At 46.3% G+C, this 21523-nt stretch overlaps 1 protein-coding gene across 3 annotated transcripts in view; it reads right to left on the bottom strand.

The window, feature by feature from the left end:
* Positions 1 to 1125: 1125 nt before the first annotated feature.
* TBC1D12 (TBC1 domain family member 12) overlaps positions 1126 to 21523 on the bottom strand; it is a 684903-nt gene continuing 664505 nt past the window's right edge. For 2 of the 3 annotated variants that reach the window (XM_069611336.1, XM_069611337.1), the window contains one exon: positions 1126 to 1464. In XM_069611336.1, coding sequence (XP_069467437.1) covers positions 1399 to 1464 — 66 coding nt within the window. In that variant the 3' untranslated portion in view covers positions 1126 to 1398. The remainder of the gene's footprint in view (positions 1465 to 21523) is intronic. The other variant, XM_069611338.1, reaches the window with a different exon arrangement.

Below are 21523 nucleotides of genomic sequence, written 5' to 3'. Positions count from 1 at the left end.
TTGAGGTACTGCGCAGATTTTCAAAACTTTGTTAATTAATATTGGAAAAGTATTTGTCAAATCGAAACACGTGTTCCCGTATCCTCAATACAAATGGTACAGAAAATAAATTGAGTCTTGGAAATCACATTCCAGAAATTGAAAAAGTAATGAGACGATGGGGAAAAAATGTAACAATATTTGGGAAATGATTTCTCCTGCGTAAAGGAGGAACAGAGCTACACAATCAGCATAGCCAGATGCCCTTTGTACTTTCATTTTGGCATTTTTTCTGCTCCCTTTGTTTCTCTTGCTGTAGGTTATACTTCAAATACTGTTGTCAGAAATGAGAGTAAACACTGTAGATTTGACTTTTTCCTTCACAATATCGAACCATCAAGATAAAGTATAAGCTTACATTTCAGTATTTTTAGAAAGCGTGACAACATCTTTATAAATTTACATTTTCAATGCAAAATACAGTTTTGTATGCCTTTTTCCAATTGCTGAAACACGTGATGCCCGGGGATTTTGTCAAGCAATGATAACCATTTTAGAGCATGAACCATTTAGTTCACTGTATTCTTTAAAAAACAAACACCTTCTTTGCTGTCACCAGTTTGTCAGTGTAACTGAGCTGTACTACCAGACTGCTTCATTACATAGCAATACACTAGGACAAAACCTCTGTGTGAAGAGCCGTTTTCTTTAAATGTAGTGTTATGTTTTCAAATTGCTACACATTTCCCTATCAAAGGCAATGGAAAGCAATATGTAGCATAAGGATGTAAAAGTCAACATCGAAAAAAAATGTAGAAGACAATATTCTGTACATTTTTGTAACGAAACCTCCTATTCCTGAGTTAACCACTACATACATTTAAAACACTAACACATGACACTACAATTGAAATTCAAAACTTCACATTGTGAAATATACAACAAAATATAAACTTGTTTGGTCCACAGTTCGTTTTGTTCCAGAATTTGCAATATGAATGCTGAAGGTGATGTTTTTTACCAACTCTTGGTTCAGAATGCAATTCTTAAGTCAACCATAAAAATTAACATTTGACGTTTTTCTTTAAAAATCAGGACACTGTTATAAAATAGAATGTTTAAAAAACTGTATGTACCAATAAAACGTGTATTACAAATGTTTATTGCATTACTTTATATATTAAACTAGAATGACACTTCCGCAGGCCCAAGACTTGCAAGACTGCCACATACATTCTTTTTGCTTCATAATACTGAAAAGGGGGAAATCGTCCCATCAGTTTTTCCGCTTGCATTCGAATTGGAATGCATTCCTGTAGCTCTATCACACTGTAGTGGTTGACAAGCAGCACAATACAAAAGGTCCCTTTTTGTTGTAATCCAAGTGGTTTCACATATGAAGTACCTGCTAATACAATATTAGCTTTTCAGTGCAGGGCTAGGATTCCAATCTTCTTTGTTACATTTTATCAATGATGTAAAAACCTAAAAATAATAGCAAAATAATAGCATTGTTTAAAAGAACACTGTACAAAGGAAGCATACGTTTGTTTCAAGGAGCAAAGATTAATCTTCACAAGCATCTTCACTTCACGTTTATTAATTATGTTTTTTTTAAAGGGCAGGCGCACTCCCCGTGATTATTACTATGTAAGCGGTTAATCAGTGGATTCCAATCGAAGTACCACAAAAGAAACACCCACTTACTTCCTTTATCACAGCTCTACAATAGGGGGAACTAGTTCGTAGTCTAGGCAGCAGTGAGCATTTAGCAATCCAAGGTTCCCAGGGTAACTTTTAAAAACATTTAATAATGTTTGTGAATGTACAAACACCCCGATATTCACAACAAAGAGCGCAGAACACATTAAACGCTCAATATGCATGCAGAAATAAGGTTTTGACAGAAAAAGAGGCCAACTAAGACAATACATTGTGTAAGCGGTAGGTTATTTTAGGAGAAGAGCTCTGAATTCCCACTAATTCTCGTTTGGTCAGACACCATGAGTAATCAGACTACTATATGTGTCATAGTCAGCATGTGTGAAATACCATAGCCATTGTAAAAACCAATTTAAGAGACCGGGAGCCTAATAAACAGCTGCCTTCTTTCCCGAAAAGAGTAATGGTATGCAAGCTAACCTTACAAATAAATTACTTACCTGTAATTCCCGTTCTCCAGCACTTATCTTTCATAGATTCAGATGCTGTTTGAACATTTCCTCATCAGGCTGAGAATCCTTGTTAACATTAAAGCAGTTTACATTTAGGTTTTAAAACTGCTGTAAGTTTAGTGCTCTATTAGCGTCTTTTTTGAGTCATATTGCCCCACCGACAATAGACAGGTCTCCCCTAGCTCTGCCCCCGGAGGACACCTTCAGATTCGCGCACGTGAACTTGGCAAGAAGAGCCATAAGCGGGGTGGGCAGAGGGGGTTGCATGTGAATCTATGAAAGATACCGATGCTGGAGAATAGGAGGAGTTACAGGTTAAGTGACTTATCCCTTCTGCCGCATTGGATCTTTCATAGATTCACATGCTCTTTGAATATATCCCAAAGCAGTTTATACAATACCACAAGGGCGGAGGTAAAGCTCACCTGAAGGAAACATTCTCATCAGAAACACCTCACCCAAAAAGGTTGTGCAGTACTGCTTGGCTGACCCAGGACTCCTGCATGGAATCCCTTGCGGCACAGTAAAACCTTGTGAAGGTATGCACCGATCTTCCTTGAATCTATGTCATTACTGCGACCCCCAGAATTGCCAACTTTTTTATTTCGACCCACTTTTCACCACATATGTATGTGGGGGGGAGACCCCACTGCAATCCACCTATTTGCATTATATACCATTATCACCCACATATATATGCGATGTAAAGGGGGTTGAAATAAAAAAAAAAGGTCAGCATTTTCGGAGGTCGCAGTGATTGGGGCGCAGTAATGGTACAATTACTCTCCCCTGGGAATGTATTATACATTCATGTCTGTCGGAAGAGACTGACTTGCTAGCGGTGCGGCTTGAGGTGCTTTTCTTCTCACCAGCTCGACAGCGTAGAAGGCTGGGAATGTCTCCATGCTTTGGAGTGGAGGATCCAGAGCTTTGGAGGAGCCTCCGGGACCACGACACCAGTGCTTTTATGGGAGACTGACAGACGGCACAACGGGCGCATTTTGGCAGATGTTTCTGGTGAGGTTGAGGGGGCCTTGAGGGGTCTCGAGTGTCACTGGGGGGTGTTCAGGGGTTCCGAGGCTCCCGCACCACGTTACATGCTACCGCTTAGTTGGCCTTAAGAGGCCATAGAAGGCGCCTAGCACCCACCTGACCGTGGCTTGTTATATTGTACATGCCGTTTATGAAGGTGCGCAAGGAAAGACACATACCACTGTCATGGAAAACCTTAATCCTGGAATCCTGGCACCCTTGTATAAAGCTGGTGATACGATCCTCCCGGAAAATGATCGCCTCCTGTCATTTTTAGATACCACAGGAATTTCTTTTTCAGCTATAGTACTTGACCACATCCAAAGCTGGACAAAACAAAATAACGTACTCCCCCCCCCCCCCGCCCATTTCAAACGGGATTCAGGCTGGCTTCATGCACCATCCATAATATTAGGATATTAGATGGTATAATAACGAAAGCAAAAACAAGAAACAATCGCTCTGTATAAGTTGCTTACGTAGATTTCAGCACTGCTTTTAGAAAAAGATGGGATGCTCGTGCTGGCTATTGGAGGTGGTTTTCACCTTCCATACCAACAATAGCTCCCAGATTCGCCTGGACAATGAAGGACTTCTGTCTAGACCAATTAATATAAATATAGGAGTGAAACAGTGATGCTTATTAGCAGCACTTCTATTTAACCTGTACTTACCCGACCTCCTTATTAGATTAGAAATGAAAGCCAATTATCCACCTAAATTTCAGACTACACGTGTAAGTGCAATGTGAACTGCAGACGATTTGGTCATCGTTGATCATACTTTTAGAGAGATGAACGAAGTATTAGAGGAACTGGGTGAGTTTTTTTTAAATGAACACAGACTGAAGATAAACTTGAACAAGACCCAAATGATGTCAATTTCTTCCAAGTAAATCCCTAAACATAAAATGGTGACAAAGTTGGTCATCGTGATGCATTGTAACAAGAATTATGCGCAGTTAATTGAGTTGAAGATTTGTCATGCTAAGCAAATCACAATGTTAGTACAAAGATTTGTCCCGGTTTTGCGGGATATACATTGGGAAGGATAGTAATGCTCTATAGACAATGGTTAATTCCAATGACGATATATGGGCTTGAGGCCTTTGCTATTAGAGATCTAAGATGGCTAGTTACTATATTACAGCAACGTTTTACCTGCTCGATCCAATATGTGAGATTGGAACTGGGGTTGCTCTCCCTTAAAGCTACAATATTAATGCAGAGAACTCTCCTCTCCTTGAAAGCGGTAACCCATCCTGAATGTCCAGTAAGTACTGGGAAATAATGTCACCTCCCTGCAAAATAGCATATGGAGACCAATATAAAGATCTAGTAAATTAATTGTATGGTGAAATACACTCGTCGGTAGACATGGCTCGCTGTGGAAACTATAACGCTTTGAAAGGTGCATTTAAAAGAAGACTCAAGATAAATATTTTTGATCATCTGAGTAACCTTCATAACTATACACAAATAGAAGGAATTGTACATACTTATTTTCATGCTCAATCTCATCTATTAAAGTGCCCTGATCTGGCAGTTCGCAAATTACGATTACTTTTGCGTACTAACCAACTCCCAGTAAGAGCACTATGGGGAGCAAAAGATTTTGTTGTATGTGCAAAAGTAGTTCTAACTTAGAAACAGCAAAATATGTCCTAACAGTGTCCAAGTTTATGTTCAATTTATTTGACGTTATATGCTCGATTTGATCACTATAACATGATCAAAACTGTAGAATTTGTTTGAATACTTACTCGGGAGCGTTGCACATTGCACTTTTTAGGGTATAGCAAAATTTCAATGCTTTTTAAAAATGAATGTTAAAGAGTAAAATGTAATGAAATAATGAAAAGCACGGACAAAAAGATGATTATGATTTTTAATACTCTCCATTTTAAGTTGTCAGTCGATAGGCTCATGTCTCCAAAATTTATTTTTATAAATATTTTAGTAGAGATATTAATTTTATAATGTAAGTTGTAAAAGTTTAATTTGAACTAAATACTATAAATAAAAACAAATAAAAAAAAGTAAAGGTATTTAAGTGTTTGAGGATGCTGGGTTAGAAATGTGCCATTTACACAACTCCTGGTACATTCCCGGAGACTTAGCCGGCTTGTTTACACCATGTGAAAGGCAGGGTGTTTTAAAGTTTACTCCTGCTGCAGTCTCTGAACTGAATCGCCCAACTTGACCAGGCTGGAGTTCAGAGTAGTCGAAACCGACTTGAAGCGCTCCCCAGGCGCACAAGTAAGGCTGTTAAGCTGGAATGTGGCTGGGGCTTGTAGCAAGTTAATCGACCCAGACTGGGCAAACTGGTTGAAAATTCATGATGTGCCATCTCTGCAAGAGACCTGGTTGGAGGAGGATTCTTTGCTTGTCACTTCCTTTAATGAGTTTTGGTTATTTTCAAGCGCTGCAATGCACAAGGGCTCTAGTTGCCAGAGAAAGGGCTTGGCAACTCTTACCCGCAAGTCACTCAATTGGCATCCAACAATTACTTCAAGTGCCTCAGACCAAGACCTTGCAGGAGCCTGGTAGATTACAAGCTTATTATTGTTAACTAGTGTGAAAGCCCGTGTACACGGGCCAAAGTGCATGAGGAGAGAACTGCATCAGAGACACATACATCTGGCCATATATATATTTCCTAACGCAACAGTTCCCTCTAGCGCTGACAACAGGCAAAGCGGGCAGTGTCTACTGTGCATGATGGCATCAGACAAACATACATCTGGCCTTTTATTATATTGTATGATGTGTACCTGCACCCAAACGAGGACCATAACATTTTTCTTGCATCAACTGGTTGGCTAGCAGAGATGCTGACTTTTTCCATCAACATAAATACAATCATTATGGGGGATTTCAATGCTAAATCAGGTTGGTATGTTGGAATTGACAGACAGGAAATTACTGGAAGAAGCTTGTGGTATTCCAAGATGGAGCTTGGGTGTACAAACAGCAGACTCGCGAGGGACTTCTCAATACGTTTCTGCTTTGATTGTCTGGTTGATTGTTACTCTTTTTGGCAGTGTAAAGACTGGAGGGGTTACTCTGTACTACTGCCCTCTATATGGTAGGGGTAGAGGCACAGAGCAACCCCAGACAAAGTTCTCTATGTGGTAGCTAATTACAAGCAACCAAGACTTAAAGCTCTCAGGAGGTGATGCAGGCTGGTGTTTAATTACAGCGAGTCCCCATACCCCCACAAAGGATTGTCCACACACTAAGTTAAGTGATAACAGCTTCTTTATATAAAATAAGGTTCAGATAAATATATACATATAAATAATAACACTTTGTATATAGTATTGTCATTATTTGAATGGTATTGCTAAAGTACAATCTATGTGGTACCACATAACACTTAGATTCATACAAATGCACCAACTGCTGACAGCCTGTAAAAAGCATGTGAATTGCTAAGCAAGGGGGTGACTGCATAGACCAAGGAAGAAGGGATTTGTTTCTTACCTGTAACTCCATTTCTCCAGCATTGGTATCTTTCATGGATTCACATGCTTAGAATATTCCCCGTCGTCAGGCTGGGAACCCTCGGTACCTTTATAAAGACGTTTTCCATAGGAAAAAGGTCGACACTTCTGTGTCCTATCTACGTCGTTTTTGGGCCGGTTACGCATGCCCCAATAGGACGCAGAGGTATAAATGCCCCGCCCCCGCGGCTCCCATCAGATTTTAACCCCCCCAAAGTAGGAAGGGGTATTTATTGTTTGCATGTAGGGGAGGCCAGCGGGCGCATGTGAAGCCATGAAAGATACCAATGATGGAGCAATGGAGTTACAGGTAAGAAACTAATCCCTTCTCCAGCACTGGATCTTTCATGGATTCACATGCTTAGAATAGATTGTATAGCAGTACTCTAGATTTCTGGAGGTGTGAATGCAAACCAATAACAACTCAACTAAATCCTCTCTCCCTTATAACTTCAGCGGTTACACGCTAACTTCAAATAATACCAGCAACTATAATATTACGATACATACACACACATATATATACATATATATATACACGCATATCTATACACACACACACACACATATACACATACATGCACATAGAGTAAATGACATTCCCTTAACCAGGGCCTACCTCACTGAAACAGATGACGTAGGACTGCTCGTCCCATCTGTACATCGTCGGCATGCTGCCGTTCGAGGCAATAATGGCGGGTAAATGTATGTGGCACCGACCAGGATGCCGCTTGACAGATGTCTCCCAGCGGAATTCCAGCCCACAACGCCGCCCGAGGATGAAGTTGATCTCGTGGAATGGGCTCGGACGCCTTTCCAGCGGTTTCCCCGCCTTCGAGTGACAAAAGGCAATCGTCGACGAGACCCATCGAGCTAGTCCTTGTTTTGAGATTGCCTTTCCTTTCGTCGACGGACCATAAGCCACAAACAGTTGTTGTGTACTTCTAAATTGCTGAGTCCGATGAAGATAAAACTTTAGAGCTCTTTTCACGTCCAATGTATGGCGAGCTTTTTCCGCAACCGATGAAGGAGTCGCGAAAAATGTAGGTAGTACAATAGACGAACTAGTTACTCTTACCTTGTAACGTTCTTTCGATGGGATGTTCCTCCGACGTATTCCTTATCTTAGATATAAATCCTTCAGCTTTGCTGGCCTCGGAAAATTTTTTCGCCAGAGGGCGCTGCGCGTCGATGATCGCCGAGTCGATGACCCTCGACGGCCTCCGTGCCGACGTCGACGTCATCCTGCCTATAAAGGCCGCGCGCAGCGTCCGTTGCTCAGTTCCGTTTTGTAGTCCCCAGTAATGTTTTTGGATTAGACTAATCACCTTGAAGGAGCATAGGCTGCAAACCCACAGGAAGTCATACTGCGGGGATGGATGGGAGGGTCGATAAGGAATACGTCGGAGGAACATCCCATCGAAAGAACGTTACAAGGTAAGAGTAACTAGTTCTTCGAAGGGATTGTGTCCTCCGACGTATTCCTTATCTTAGATAGACTCCCATAGCAGTGGTATTGTGACTGGAGGCGGGAGTAATAAAAGTTATGTTACCCTTCCAGAATGGACAGAGTGTAACACAGCCTTGCCGAATCTAGTTTCTTGACTAGAGGAGGAATCCAGGCTATAGAATTTGGTAAATGTATGTGCGGACGACCATGTGGCAGCCGCACATATATCTCGAATTGGCACCCCTCTTTGAAGGGCTGAGGATGTTGCGATACCCCTGGTAGAATGAGCCCTTAGATTTTGAGGAGGCTCCTTTCCTGCCAATTTGTAGCACTCCAGAATGGCTAAAATAATCCATCTGGAGATGGTTTGTTTTGTTATTGGAAGGCCCAACTTATGTCCTGCATAACCTACAAAGAGTTGGTCTGCTTGTCTGATCTTAGCCAATCTGCTGATATAGAAGCTCAAGGCTCGCTTAGGGTCCAGCCTGTGCAGTCTCTCTTCCTCCTTCCCCGGATGAGGAGGAGGGTAGAAAGAAGGTAATATAATCTTCTGAGTGATGTGAAACTCCGAGACTACCTTCGGGAGGAAGTTAGGCTTCACCTGAAGAACAACTTTGTCCTTGTAAAAGATTGTATGTGGAGGTTTACACGATAAGGCTTGCAACTCGCTAACCCTTCTAGCAGATGTCAATGCTATTAGCAAAACAGTTTTGAGGGTGAGAAGCTTCAATGAACAAGAGTGTAGTGGTTCAAAAGGGGCACCCTTTAGGAAGTTTAAAATTAGGTTTAAATCCCATAAGGGAACTTGAAAAGGTTTCGGGGGATAAACATTAGTTAATCCTTTTAGGTATTGTATTACCAATGGAATTTTGAAGTATGAAGGCTCCTCTGCAGTGCGCTTAAAGATTGATAGCGCTGCGAGATAGCCCTTAATTGTGCCAACCTGTAGGCCTGAATTAGCCAGGTAAAGTAAGAATGACAACACCATAGGTGTACCACAAGAAAAGGGTTCAATATTCTTTTCTCTGCACCAGCTGCAAAATTTGTTCCAACGGCAGCGGTATAGAGTTTTAGTTGCCGGCCTTCTGGCCGAAAGCAACACCTCCATAACATCATCCGGAAGGTCCCAATCCTTGTACCTCAACCTTTCAGACACCAAGCGTGAAGGTTGAGGGTCTTGATGGCTGGATGGAGAACCTGACCTTCCTTCTGCGAGAGAAGATCCTCTCTGTATGGCAGTCGAATTGGAGGGCAGATGGACATGTCTAGAAGGTCCGGGTACCACGTTCTCCTGGCCCAATCCGGGGCAATTAGGATCATGGTCTTCCGAAACCTTCTCAACCTCCTGATCATTTGAGGAATGACAGGGACCGGAGGGAACGCGTACAGAAGTGGGAACTCCCAGTCCACTACGAACGCATCTCCTAGAGCTCCTCTCGGGGGAAATTCCCTTGAGCAAAATCTGTCGCACTTCCTGTTGATACTGGTGGCGAACAGATCCACTTGAGGGGTTCCCCAAAGGGCGAAGATCTCTTGAAGGACTTCCTGAGCTATCTCCCACTCGTGAGAGACTGTGCTCTGCCTGCTCAGAGCGTCCGCTGTCAAGTTCTTCTCTCCGGCTAGGTGAATTGCCGATAGAGAGATTCCTTCCTGAATTGCCCAAAACCAGAGCTGCATCGCCTCTCTGCACAGTGGTAGTGAGCCTACGCCTCCTCTTTTGATGAGGTAGTGCATGGCCACTGTATTGTCCGTCATTATTAGGACGTTTCTTCCCCGTACAGACGGCAGAAAAGCCTTCAGCGCTAGTCTGATGGCTCTCAGCTCCAACAGGTTGATATGTAGTCTGGACTCCGATGGAGACCAACGACCGCTGATGGTCAAGTCGTTGGCGTGAGCTCCCCACCCCGTGAGTGAGGCATCCGTGACTACTGTTATCTCCGGCCATGGTTGCCAAAACATTTCTCCTTTCAGGATGTTCTCCCGACAGGCCCACCACTGAAGGTCTCGGGCTACTTTGACCGGGATCCGAAGGAGATCTGTCATCCTTCCTGAGAACTGTGACCACTGAGTTCTCAGTGCCCACTGGAGGGATCTCATTCTCAGGCGAGCCTCCGGCACGAGGAATATGCAGGATGCCATGAGGCCTAGCAACCTCAGAAAGTCGTAGGCTGGGAGATATTGGGCATTCTGAAATCTGATGACCATCTGCAGAATATCTCGAGCCCTCACCTCTGGTGGCAAGGCTTTTCCCAGGGAAGTGTCCAGGACTGCTCCAATGAATTGGAGTCTCTGTGATGGTATCATCTGTGACTTCTTTAAATTGAGGGAGAAGCCCAGCTTGTGAAGGAAGTGGCAAACATAATCCAGTTGTCTCTGAGCCTGTTCCGAAGATACAGCTCTGATCAACCAATCGTCTAGGTAAGGGTAGACATGAATCCCTTCCCTCCTTAGACTTGCAGCCACAACCGACATTAGCTTGGTAAAGACCCTCGGGGCGGAGGTTAGCCCAAATGGCAGAACTCGAAATTGATAATGAGAGCTGCCAATTGCGAACCTCAGGTATCTCCTGTGCCTGGGATGGATCGGCACATGGAAATAAGCGTCCTGGAGGTCTAGAGATACCAACCAGTCCTGAAGCTGGAGGGCCTGAAGGATCTGAGAGAGAGTCACCATCTTGAACTTGTCCTTTCGGAGGAATTTGTTCAATTCCCGTAAGTCTAAGATGGGTCTCAGTCCTCCGTCCTTCTTCGGTATTATGAAGTAGGGGGAGTACCAACCCTTGTTCCTTTCCGCTACAGGTACCAGTTCTATGGCACCTTTCTCTAGCAGGTCTAAAACCTCCTGCAAGAGGAGCGGATCTGGAAGCTTCAAAGGGTTGTTCCCCGGTGGATGACTCTGAGGGATATGTAGGAAGGGCAGGCAGTAACCTTGGGCCACTGTCTCCAGAGCCCAAGCATCTGACGTAATAGCCTGCCATTCCGTCAGATGGTGAGTTAACCTGCCCCCTACTGGTGTTCTGTGAGGGGAGACCTCAGAGTGGTTTTGAAGCGGCTGATGCAGTTGCCGAAGGTAAAGTGGCTCCTGCTCCTGCGGGTGCGGCTTTCTTTCCCCTACCCCGTCCACCACGGGTAAATCTTCCTTGGCCTCTTTGAGCCGGTCGTCCCCTGCCCCTTCCATATGAGGAATAGTAACGAAAGGACCGTCCTCTCCACGATGATCCCGAAGGACGAAAGGTATTCTGACGGATAGCAGCTCCCAATGACTTGGCTGCTGCCTTGGACGTTTGCAGTTTCTCCAAACTGTCATCCGCCTTCTTTCCAAAGAGGGTAGAACCGTCAAAGGGCATATTCAAAAGCCTGGTCTGCACGTCAGAGGCAAAACCAGACTTCCTCAACCACGCATGCCTGCGGATTGTGGTACTTGCCGCCATGGCCCTGCTGATACTGTCAGCAGAATCTAGGCCAGTTTGTAGGGTCTCGCACATCGCATCTTTACCATCCCTGATGATGTTTAAAAATGCGTCCCTTTCCTCTCCTTCTTGGAGGCAGTCAGCCGCTGATGAAGCGCACTCCCAAAGGGTGTGGCTGAACCTAGCGAGCGTACAGGTCGCGTTAATAGACTTTAACGCCATGCTACAGGCAGAAAAAACCTTCTTAGCCATGGCATCATACTTTTTGTCATCCCTATCCTGCGGAGCAGTGGGGTATGCAGATGTGCTGCCTGATGAGGTTGCAGCCTGTACAACCAAGCTCTCAGGAGTAGGGTGTTTTGACAAATATTCAGGGTCAGAACTAGCCACCCTGTATTTTGTTGACAGTTTTTTATTTACTGCCGGGATAATTTCTGGCGTTTCCCAGTTTGTCAAAATCCTTCTCTGTAGAGCAGAGTGAAATGGAACCACAGGATCCTCCTGTGGGCCCTTGTCCAGTATGTCAGTGAGGTCATCCTGCTGAAAGGCAGGAGAAGGTGCAGACCAACCCATAAATTCTATGATTCTAGACATCAGAGCTCTATATGGAGTCTCCGCATGTTCTCCTGGGTCTGGTTTGATAAATTCTGCTTCAGGAGAAGTGTCCAAGCCACTAGCTTCCTGAAGTGCATCCTGAAGATTTTTTAATCTTCCTTCCTCAGAGGCGAAAGTCTCTGGCTCTGGTGATGTGGTCCTCTGTAAATCAATATCTTGGTCTGAATCCTCCCTTTCCTCAAAAATCGAGGTTAAAGGGGGATACATTGGTTTTTGGAATGGTATAAACCCCATTTCCAATGCAGAAGGAGCCATCATCACAGGCCTTGAAAACGTCGATGTCGTCGACACCGACGTGAAAGTACTCGAAGGCGCCGTGAAAAGCGTCGAGAAATGTGTACTAGGCCTCGAAGAACTCGAAAGGATCGGAGTCCTGCTCGAGAACGACGTCGACGTTCTCGGCGTCGAGTCGGAGGTCTTTTGTCTAACCGTTGGCTGTGGAGTAGCCGTGGTTCTTTCCTTCACCGGCGTCGATATCGGCGTCGACGTCGGCGTCGACTCGATCGACTGATGCGCCGATGGATCCTTCGACAACGGCGTCGATGGCGCCGACCTCTGTTTCGAAGGAGTTTTCGACGATGGCGTCGATGATGCTTTATCTCCCGATGGCTCGAGGCGCTTTCGGGTTGACTTTTCCGCCGGGTACTGCGACTCGCGGCGTTTAGATTTTTTGGGTTTTTTACCCGGGGTATCACCCTCAGCTGTCTTCGAGGGGGACGAGGCCGCTTTCTCGAAGACGCTTAGCATCTTTTTCCTGAATTCCTCCCACTCAGCTTGCGAGCTGCGTTTTGTGGGGCAATGAACTCTCTCAGGAGAACTCGACGAAGATGACGAAGGGGATCTCCTACGTCTCTTCTTCGAGTGTCTCGATGTCGACGAGTGGTGGGAGCCACTTCGTGATCTAGATCGAGAGTGTTTTTTATGGTGAGGAGACGAACGTCTCGACTCTACCGAAGAAGCTTTCGAGGAAGTTAAAGTTGACCTACCTCTCTCGAGCTTCCCCCTACGCTCCTTCAAGGCTTTCGCCGTCATGGAAAGGCATTCCTCACACTCCGAACTCTGGTGCGTGATTCCCAGACACCACAAACAGACCCTGTGAGGGTCCGTCAACGACATTTTCTTCCCGCAGTCTCGGCACTTTTTGAAACCGGACCGAGGGGTCGTCGGGTCGGAGGAGGATGCCATCGATATCGAGGTAAATAGTAGTTATTATATACGTTATCTTGACGAGAACTGAGCAACGGTGTTCCGAGGCACAACGAAGCGCGGAAAAACGGAACTGAGCAACGGACGCTGCGCGCGGCCTTTATAGGCAGGATGACGTCGACGTCGGCACGGAGGCCGTCGAGGGTCATCGACTCGGCGATCATCGACGCGCAGCGCCCTCTGGCGAAAAAATTTTCCGAGGCCAGCAAAGCTGAAGGATTTATATCTAAGATAAGGAATACGTCGGAGGACACAATCCCTTCGAAGAATGTTTATGAAAGAGAGTAGGAACTTTGGGAATAAAATGAGGGTTGGTTGCCAGCACCACTTTGTCCTTAAAGAATCTCAAGTATGGAGGATCTATGACCAATGCTTGCATCTCCGAGAGTCGTCGTGCTGAAGTGATAGCTACCAAAAAAGCCAACTTCCACGATAAGAATTTCATAGATGAGGAAGCCATAGGTTCAAAGGGAGCTTTCATTAGTTCCGCCAACACTAGGTTAAGACTCCAGATCGGAGGAAAGTTTTTAATCTGTGGAAATGTATGAAATAAACCTTTCATGAAGTGCTTTATTAGCCTATCACTAAACAATGGTGACGACTGCCTTCTCCGCGTGAACCTTGAAATGGCTGCCAGGTGTACTTTTATCGATGAAAAAGATAACCCACTCTCCACTAAATGCAGCACATATGGCAGAAGCTGTTCTGGAGTTACATTCAGGGGCTGAAACCCCGGCTGATTTTGACACCACACGCAGAATCTCCTCCACTTGCATGCATACGAAGTGTTCGTGGACTGAGCCTGCGCGGCTTGCAGAATTCGACGGCAATCCGATGAAATAGTCAGGGTACCAACCCCGAAAAGTCAGGAGCCATGCTGTCAGGTTGAGACTGTCCGGATTGTGGTGCCACACTGTTCCCTTCGTCCCGGGTCAGGAGGTTCGGGACTTTCTGAAACGTTACTGGCCGCGCTATTGAAAGCTGTAGCAGGTCCGAGAACCACGCCTGTCTTGGCCAATAAGGATCCACCAAGATCACTCGACATCGGAAACTGAATCCACTGCAGGGTCCGTCGTATGAGTGGAAACGGGGGAAAGGCGTACAGAAACTTGTCCGTTCACGGGAAGGAGAACGCTTCCCCCAGTGAATCGATCTGTGGCCATCTGCTGGCGTACTGTTCGCACTTCTTGTTCTCCCTCGTCGCAAAGAGATCCACAGAAGGCTGTCCCCACTTTCTGAAAATCTTCGACAACTGAAGTTCGTCCAGTTCCCATTCGTGTATCTGATCCATTTCCCTGCTGAGGGAATCCACTTGCACGTTCTTTACTCCCGGAAGATGGTGGGCTACCATGGTTATATTTTGTTGTAGAGCCCACTGCCATACTTCCTGAGCCTCGGTGTAAAGAGTTCTGGAGCAAGTACCGCCTTCTTTTCTGAAGTAAAACATTGTTGTATTGTCTGTCAGTATTCTCACCACTGACCCTTTTATGTGCGGTAGGAAAGCTTTCAGGGCCCAACGCACTACCCTCAACTCCAGAACATTGATATGAAGGAGCGACTCTTCTGACGACCACCGTTCTTGCGTTTGGAGAACGCCCAGATGTGCCCCCCATCCAGTCAGCGACGCGTCCGTCACTATGGTCATGTGAAACTCCGGTTCCTGCAGGGGTACCCCACTGGATAGGTTTTTTCGAAGACTTGCCACCATCGAAGTGCTCACAGGAGCTCGTTGTCGACGGTCAGTTTGTCCGACCAAAGTCCCTGGCTCTGGGTCCATCGGTCTTCCAGGAATTCTTGAATTGGCCTCATGAAGAGGCGGCAGTTCACCAAAGGGATGCACGAAGTCATGGCGCCCAGTATCGACATATATCTCCTTACCGACACTTTGGTGTTGACTCTCCATTGCCTTGACAGCTGATTGAGTCTGTGGATCCTCTCCACGGATGGTCTCACCAATCCTGACTGAGTTTCGAACTGTGCACCCAAGAACACTAAGCTTCTTGACGGAGTCAATGAGGACTTTTCAAAGTTTACCGAAAATCCTAGTCGTTGCAAAAGTTGCATGGTGGGCTCTAGACTTGCTTGAGTTGCCATAGGGGACGATCCCCTCACTAACCAGTCGTCCAGATATGGGTAAACATGATGCCCCTGTTTTCTTAACCATGCTACACCCGGGGCTAGGCATTTCGTGAACGTCCTGGGAGACGATTTCAGTCCAAAGGGGAGCACTGAACTGGTAGTGGGTCCGCCCGACTACAAACCTTAGGAACTTTCAGTGTCGTTGACGCATTGGTATATAAAAGTATGCGTCCTGGAGATCCAACGACATCAGAAAATCCCCCTGTTGAATCGACCGGATCACTTCCTGAAGTGTGAGCATTTTGAATTTTAGATTTTTTTACGTTTTGTTGAGGTCTCGAAGGTCGAGAATGGGACGCCATTTTACGTTGGGCTTTTTCACCACGAAGTATCAAGAATACACTCCTTGACCCCGCTGCGACACAGGTACCAATTCTATAGCCCCTTTTTGTAGCAGAAGCCCTACCTCTTGTTTTAACACGTTCAGGTGAGGTTGAGCCGAAAACACTGGTGGAATGTGCGACGGCTTGCTTTTGAATTGTAAGGAATGACCGAACTACTTCACAGTGTCCAATACCCACCGGTCCGAGGTTATCTTTTCCCACTCGTTGCCACAGTGAGACACCCTGCCTCCCAGGACGTTCTGAAACCCGTCATTGCTGGTCTTTTGATTGTTTGTCTTTCGACGACGAGAAGTAACCTCCCCTCTTCCTAGAGGCCTGATAGTCCCGACGTCTTTTGCAGTCTGAGAAGCCCGCCTGTAGCCCTGAGAGGCGTACGACGGTCTATTGAAAGTGCGATCCCTTGATGACAAGAACCGGGAGTTTCCTGATGCTCCTCTAAAGGGGCGAAATTAATGAAAACTTCTACCACTCTGGAGGGCTCCCAGAGAACGTGCTGTGTCAGAGTCTTCTTTCATGCCTTTCAAGGCCTCGTCCACCTTTTCACCAAAAAGAAGGTCTCCCTCAAAGGGCATATCCAACACCTTATATTGCACTTCAGGTCGAAAGTTGGTGCACTTGAGCTATGCTTGTCTCCTCAGAACCACGCCGTTGTTAACTTGCTTTAAGCCTGATTCTGCCAGGTCCACAGCAATATTTATAGAGTCATTAGAGGCCTCTTCCCACTCTCGGACGAGTAACATCGCCGCCTTTCTGTGTTCGTCTGGGAGATGTTCTAGTATGGGTGCTAAACGATGCCACATCTCTCTGTCATACCTGGCCATAATAGCCAGAGAATTGGCCGCCTTCACTGTTGTTGCACCCACCGACAACACCTTCTTGCCAAAGGCATCTTGTCTCCTGGCCTCGTTCTCCGGAGGAGTTGTGCATTTGTGCTGAGATCTTGCCTTTCTCGCCGCAGCCGATGATACCACCGACTCTGGGGCCGGTTGAGAGGACAAACATTTCTGAGTGGACTCGGGAGCCTTAAATTTCTTTTCCAGTCTACCTTTTATTGCCGGCTCCGAGAAGGGATGACGCATCATTTGTAGTCCTTCTTGCCATACATGATCTAAGATGGGGACCGCAAACACCGACTTCCTTCTCTTTCCCATATGATAGAACAAAAAAGTATTTTTCTCCTCCTCTTGGGCCAGTCCAAATTCGGTACAAGCCATACTCCTCATTGCATGGAAAGAACCAATGTCATCCGGGGGTGACAGCTGGATTGGGCTTCTTTGAGCTTCCATCTCCGCTTCCGACTCCCAGGTCGGGTCCCTAGAGGGGGATAATGATATATCCGATATAGACTATCTCTGACTCGGATTCCAGCAGCTCTCCTTCCTCCGGGTGTGCACATGGAAGGCCTTCATGGGCCGTCACCGCCGTCGACGCCATCGGAGTTGGTCGATGGGAAGGACCTGGCTCGTCAATGCCTGGTCTCGCCGGAGCTGTGACCTGAGGCAACTTCTCATCCAATTTCTTCAACAAGGTCTGCAATGTAGATAGAACTTCCAGAGATAAAACAGCTTGAGGGTTAAGTAACAGGGTTGTAACCGGGATACTTGTCCTGCTCGAAAGAGTCAGCTTGCTAACCCCTTGTAACCGAAGTTCCGCAGGTCCAGCCACCTGCTCACTCTCGTCGTCCACAGAGGATATGGACAAGGCCGCCCCCTGCTACAACAAGGTTTCCGGTAAAACCGGGTCGTATACCTCCGGTCGCCAGGCCTCCTGTGGAGTCTCCGTCGACAAGGTCAAATTCTGCACTGCCGTCACCACCGTCACCTGCGGCGGAACACCTGAAGAGACGATCTGCGTCACTGGCAGTGAGGGCGTCAACGATCGCCCTCCTGTCCACGACACTGGTAGCTGCGCAGATCCTTGAGGCGTTCCCGCCTTTTTAAACTTGATCTGTGTTTTGCAGAGTCTCGACTCGAGGATGATCACCTGAGGAGGATCTTGAATGTCCTTTCCTCTCCTTCTTAGACGAGGACGACGAGGTTTTCGCTTTTAGCGAAGATTCTCTCGTGGAATGTTTTTCTGATGAGTCTTTCTCCATTGGACGCGCTTTCTTCACCGGAGGTTCAGCCGATGCTGAACGACGGGGAGCCCCTAAAGATTTAGTTGTTGAGGCCACGCTATGCGTGGAGCCTACCTCCGAAGGGGGGTACGCACCCACTCTGTCGTTCAACCAAGCCACCAACCGCCGATTCCAGTCTTTGAGAGTCTTCTGGCAGAAGCCCTTACAGATGTCACAATTGTCTGCCGAATGGAGAGGCTGGAGACAATATATACAGTCCATATGGCCATCTCCTTCATACACTTTCTTTAATCAGCATGTAGCACACAGACGAAAAAGAGCTTTTCCAGACATTAGGAAAAAATGACGAAACAACCTAGCAAAAATAGTAGATGACGCGAGGTGATCCCACTACTTTGGAAGACGGTTGAAATCTGATAGGAGCCGCGGGGGCGGGGCATTTATACCGCTACGTCCTATTGGGGCATGCATAAGCGGCCCAAAAACGACATAGATAGGACACAGAAGTGTCGAAATCTTTCCTATGGAAAATGTCTTTATAAAGGTACCGAGGGTTCCCAGCCTGACAGGGAATATTCTAAGCATGTGAATCCATGAAAGATCCAATGCTGAAGAAATGCAGGTTAGTTTCTGAACATAGGCAGCATACTTTCTTTAGACTTTAATATTGATACTGTGTGAGGATCCCCCACACCTGGGCAATCTCAAAGGGAAAATATAGGGTGTACCTTATCTTGACTATTACAGCCCAGTCCATAACTGTTCAATAATGTTCTGTTTTACTCCCACATGTTCCACTACCCCAATGTACCTGATATGCCACAGGAGAACAGGATCCAAGACAAATCTGGGACCCCTGGATGATTCATGAGGCTGGATGATGCTCTTCCTCGTCACAGTAACTTTGGTGCGTTGGCAGGCGAAGTGGTGGAGCTTCTTGGCTTTACTCGATGTGACCCTTTGAAGATGGACCCCCTTTGCAAGAAGGAATTGCTGGGATGCTGAGGCCAAGAGAAAATGAGGAACCAGACAGTGTGGGAAAGGTAGCACTTTTGGTTTTCGCAGTGGTCCCCGCTGGCGGGCCATTACTCCGGCTGTGGATGTCCCCCAAAGGTGAAACTTGAAGTGGACTCAGAAAAGACCTGGCTGAAGAGGATATGACCCTTGGGGACCTTGGATGCCTGACAACGGGTGCAGTGGTAGAAGCAGATATCAGGTTTAAGGATTTCGCGGTTTACTGACATTTGGTTCTTCAGTCCTATAGCACAGACCTCTGGATGGCTTCTGGCGACCTGGACTCGACCACTGGACTGGACAACAGACCCTCACCAAGGCTGGACCCTCGGGGCTTCTTCTTTGGTTTTTGGTAGTGGGAAACCCACCGGCAGACCTTCCTCTGCAGACAGAAAACTGGGATCTTCTTCAGCGGGAAAAAGTGTTGATATGTTGTGTCAGGGATGTCCCTTGAAAGATTCTTTTCGCAGCTCCAGGTGTCAAGCAGCACTATGCCAGGGTATACCCTCTTCTGGCCGATACATAGCAATATGGCATCCAGCGGTCATGAATGTTCCTCCGAACCTTCGGCGACACAACTGGACTTCTTCAGATCGAGATGTCCAAGCATTTCTTTCCTGACTCATGAATACTCCTTCGCCAGGACTGGCTTGCATTGTACTTCTGATGAAAGGTCGTAGGTGCACAATGGTCACCAGTAGCTTGGGACGAGGTTGCCTACCCTGGTGTTCTATTGGATCAGTCCTTTGAAGTACAAAGCAGCTTTCGAATTACTTGAAGGAATGCAGCAGCAGACTTCTTCCTCTAGCTGGGCTCGAGGGACCAGCTTCTTCTTGCTTCAGCTTCAACTTAACCTTCTCAAATTAGTGAGTGAGGGGTCCTTAGTTATACACATTTGTTCCCCATTCACTCAGGCCGACCCAGGCTCAGTCAGCCAATCATACACAAGTGCATTCATGCAGGCAAGTAGCCAATCAGGCTCACAGGCATTCAGGCCATTCACCCAAACCAGACACGCATAACAAAGAACGTGGATTGGAGTAAGCACCAGGCCTTTGAGAGCACTACACTGCATTCACTCCAGTTTCAAGCAGGGTTGGCCCATGTATTGTGTGTCAAAACCAGACACGCACAACAAACAATGCGAGTGGACTTCAGGCTCCATTCATACAGGTCCCACCCCAAGTGTGTACCCGCAACACACAGCCCTGGGGGAAGGCGGTGATTACGGTGAGTAATGTATCCCTTCTGAGGCTTGTGGAATCTACTTAGATCACATGCTGTGCATAGATTAGCGAGCAGTGTTAGAAGAAGGAGGTGGGATGTGAGAAGGGTCATGAGCAAATAAATGTCTTAGAACCGCTTCTCCCACTTGAGTATCTGTCTTGGAATGAGTGTCAATGTAGTAGTGCTGAGTAAAAGTGTGAATAGAGCTCCATGTAGCTGCTTTGCAAATGATGTCAAGGGGTACATTTGCAATGAAAGCCAGAGTGGCCCCAATGCCTCTTGTAGAGTGGGCTCTTGGCGTAAAAGGCAGAGTCTTTTCAGAAAGGGAGTAACATAGCTGGATACAATTAATTATCCACTTGGAGATGGCACCTTTAGAGACGTGATCTCCTTCTCTGCATGTAGCTACAGAGACGAACAGTTGGTCTGTTTTCCTTAGCAGCCTGGTCTTGTCTACATAGTAGAGGACCGCTCTTCGCACATCTAGAGTGTAGTTTCACCTCAGCAGAGCTTTTGGGTTCTTGGAAGAAGGCCGGAAGCTCAATGGACTGGTTAACGTGGAATTTAGAAATGAACTTAGGTGAGAACCTAGGGTGTGTTCGTAGAACCAGTTTATCTTTATGAACAGTAAAGAAAGGATCCTGCACTGACAGAGCCTGAATTTCACTGACCCTTCTTATGGATGTAATGGCTACTAAGAAGCTAGTTTTATAGGTCAGGTGTTTGAGACTGGCTTTATGCATGGGTTCAAAGGGTGGGCCCATGATCTTAGCAAGCACCACATTAAGGTCCCATCCAGGTGGTGGGTTAAAAATTGGAGGGTGGAGTCTCTTTACCCCTTCCATGAAGGATTTAACCACTGGTACCTTCCACCATGACACCTTGTTGTGGGAGGTGGTGTAGGCTGACAGCGCTGCTAGGTGTACCTTGAGTGAGTTAAATACCAACCCTGCATCCAGCAGGTGGAGCATGTATGTGAAAATATTGGAAGGCGTGCAATCAACCGGGTTGATTTGCTTATTCTGGCACCAGATAACAAATCTTTTCCATTTATCAAAATAACAGTGTCTCGTGTTCGGTTTCCTAGATTCTTTTAGGATGTCCATACATCTCTGTGGTATGTTGAGATGTCCAAACTCTGACTTCAGGAGCCATGCTGCAAGGTTCATTGAGCTGGGTTGAGAATGCACTGTTTGACCTTGGTGCTCGGACAGTAGGTTGTACCAGCATGGGAGTCTGATGGGTTCGCACACTGCTAGTCTGCGTAGGTGTGGGAACCACGCTTGCCTCGCCCACATGGGAGCAACTAGGATGAACGTCATTGATTCCCTGTGCATTGTGTTGACTACCTT

This window comes from Ambystoma mexicanum, chromosome 8 (genome assembly GCF_040938575.1).
Source record: "Ambystoma mexicanum isolate Mex_15411 chromosome 8, UKY_AmexF1_1, whole genome shotgun sequence".
NCBI lineage: Eukaryota > Metazoa > Chordata > Amphibia > Caudata > Ambystomatidae > Ambystoma > Ambystoma mexicanum.
The sequence above is the reverse complement of the archived record's forward strand: the minus strand, read 5'-3'. Positions and strand labels throughout refer to the sequence as shown.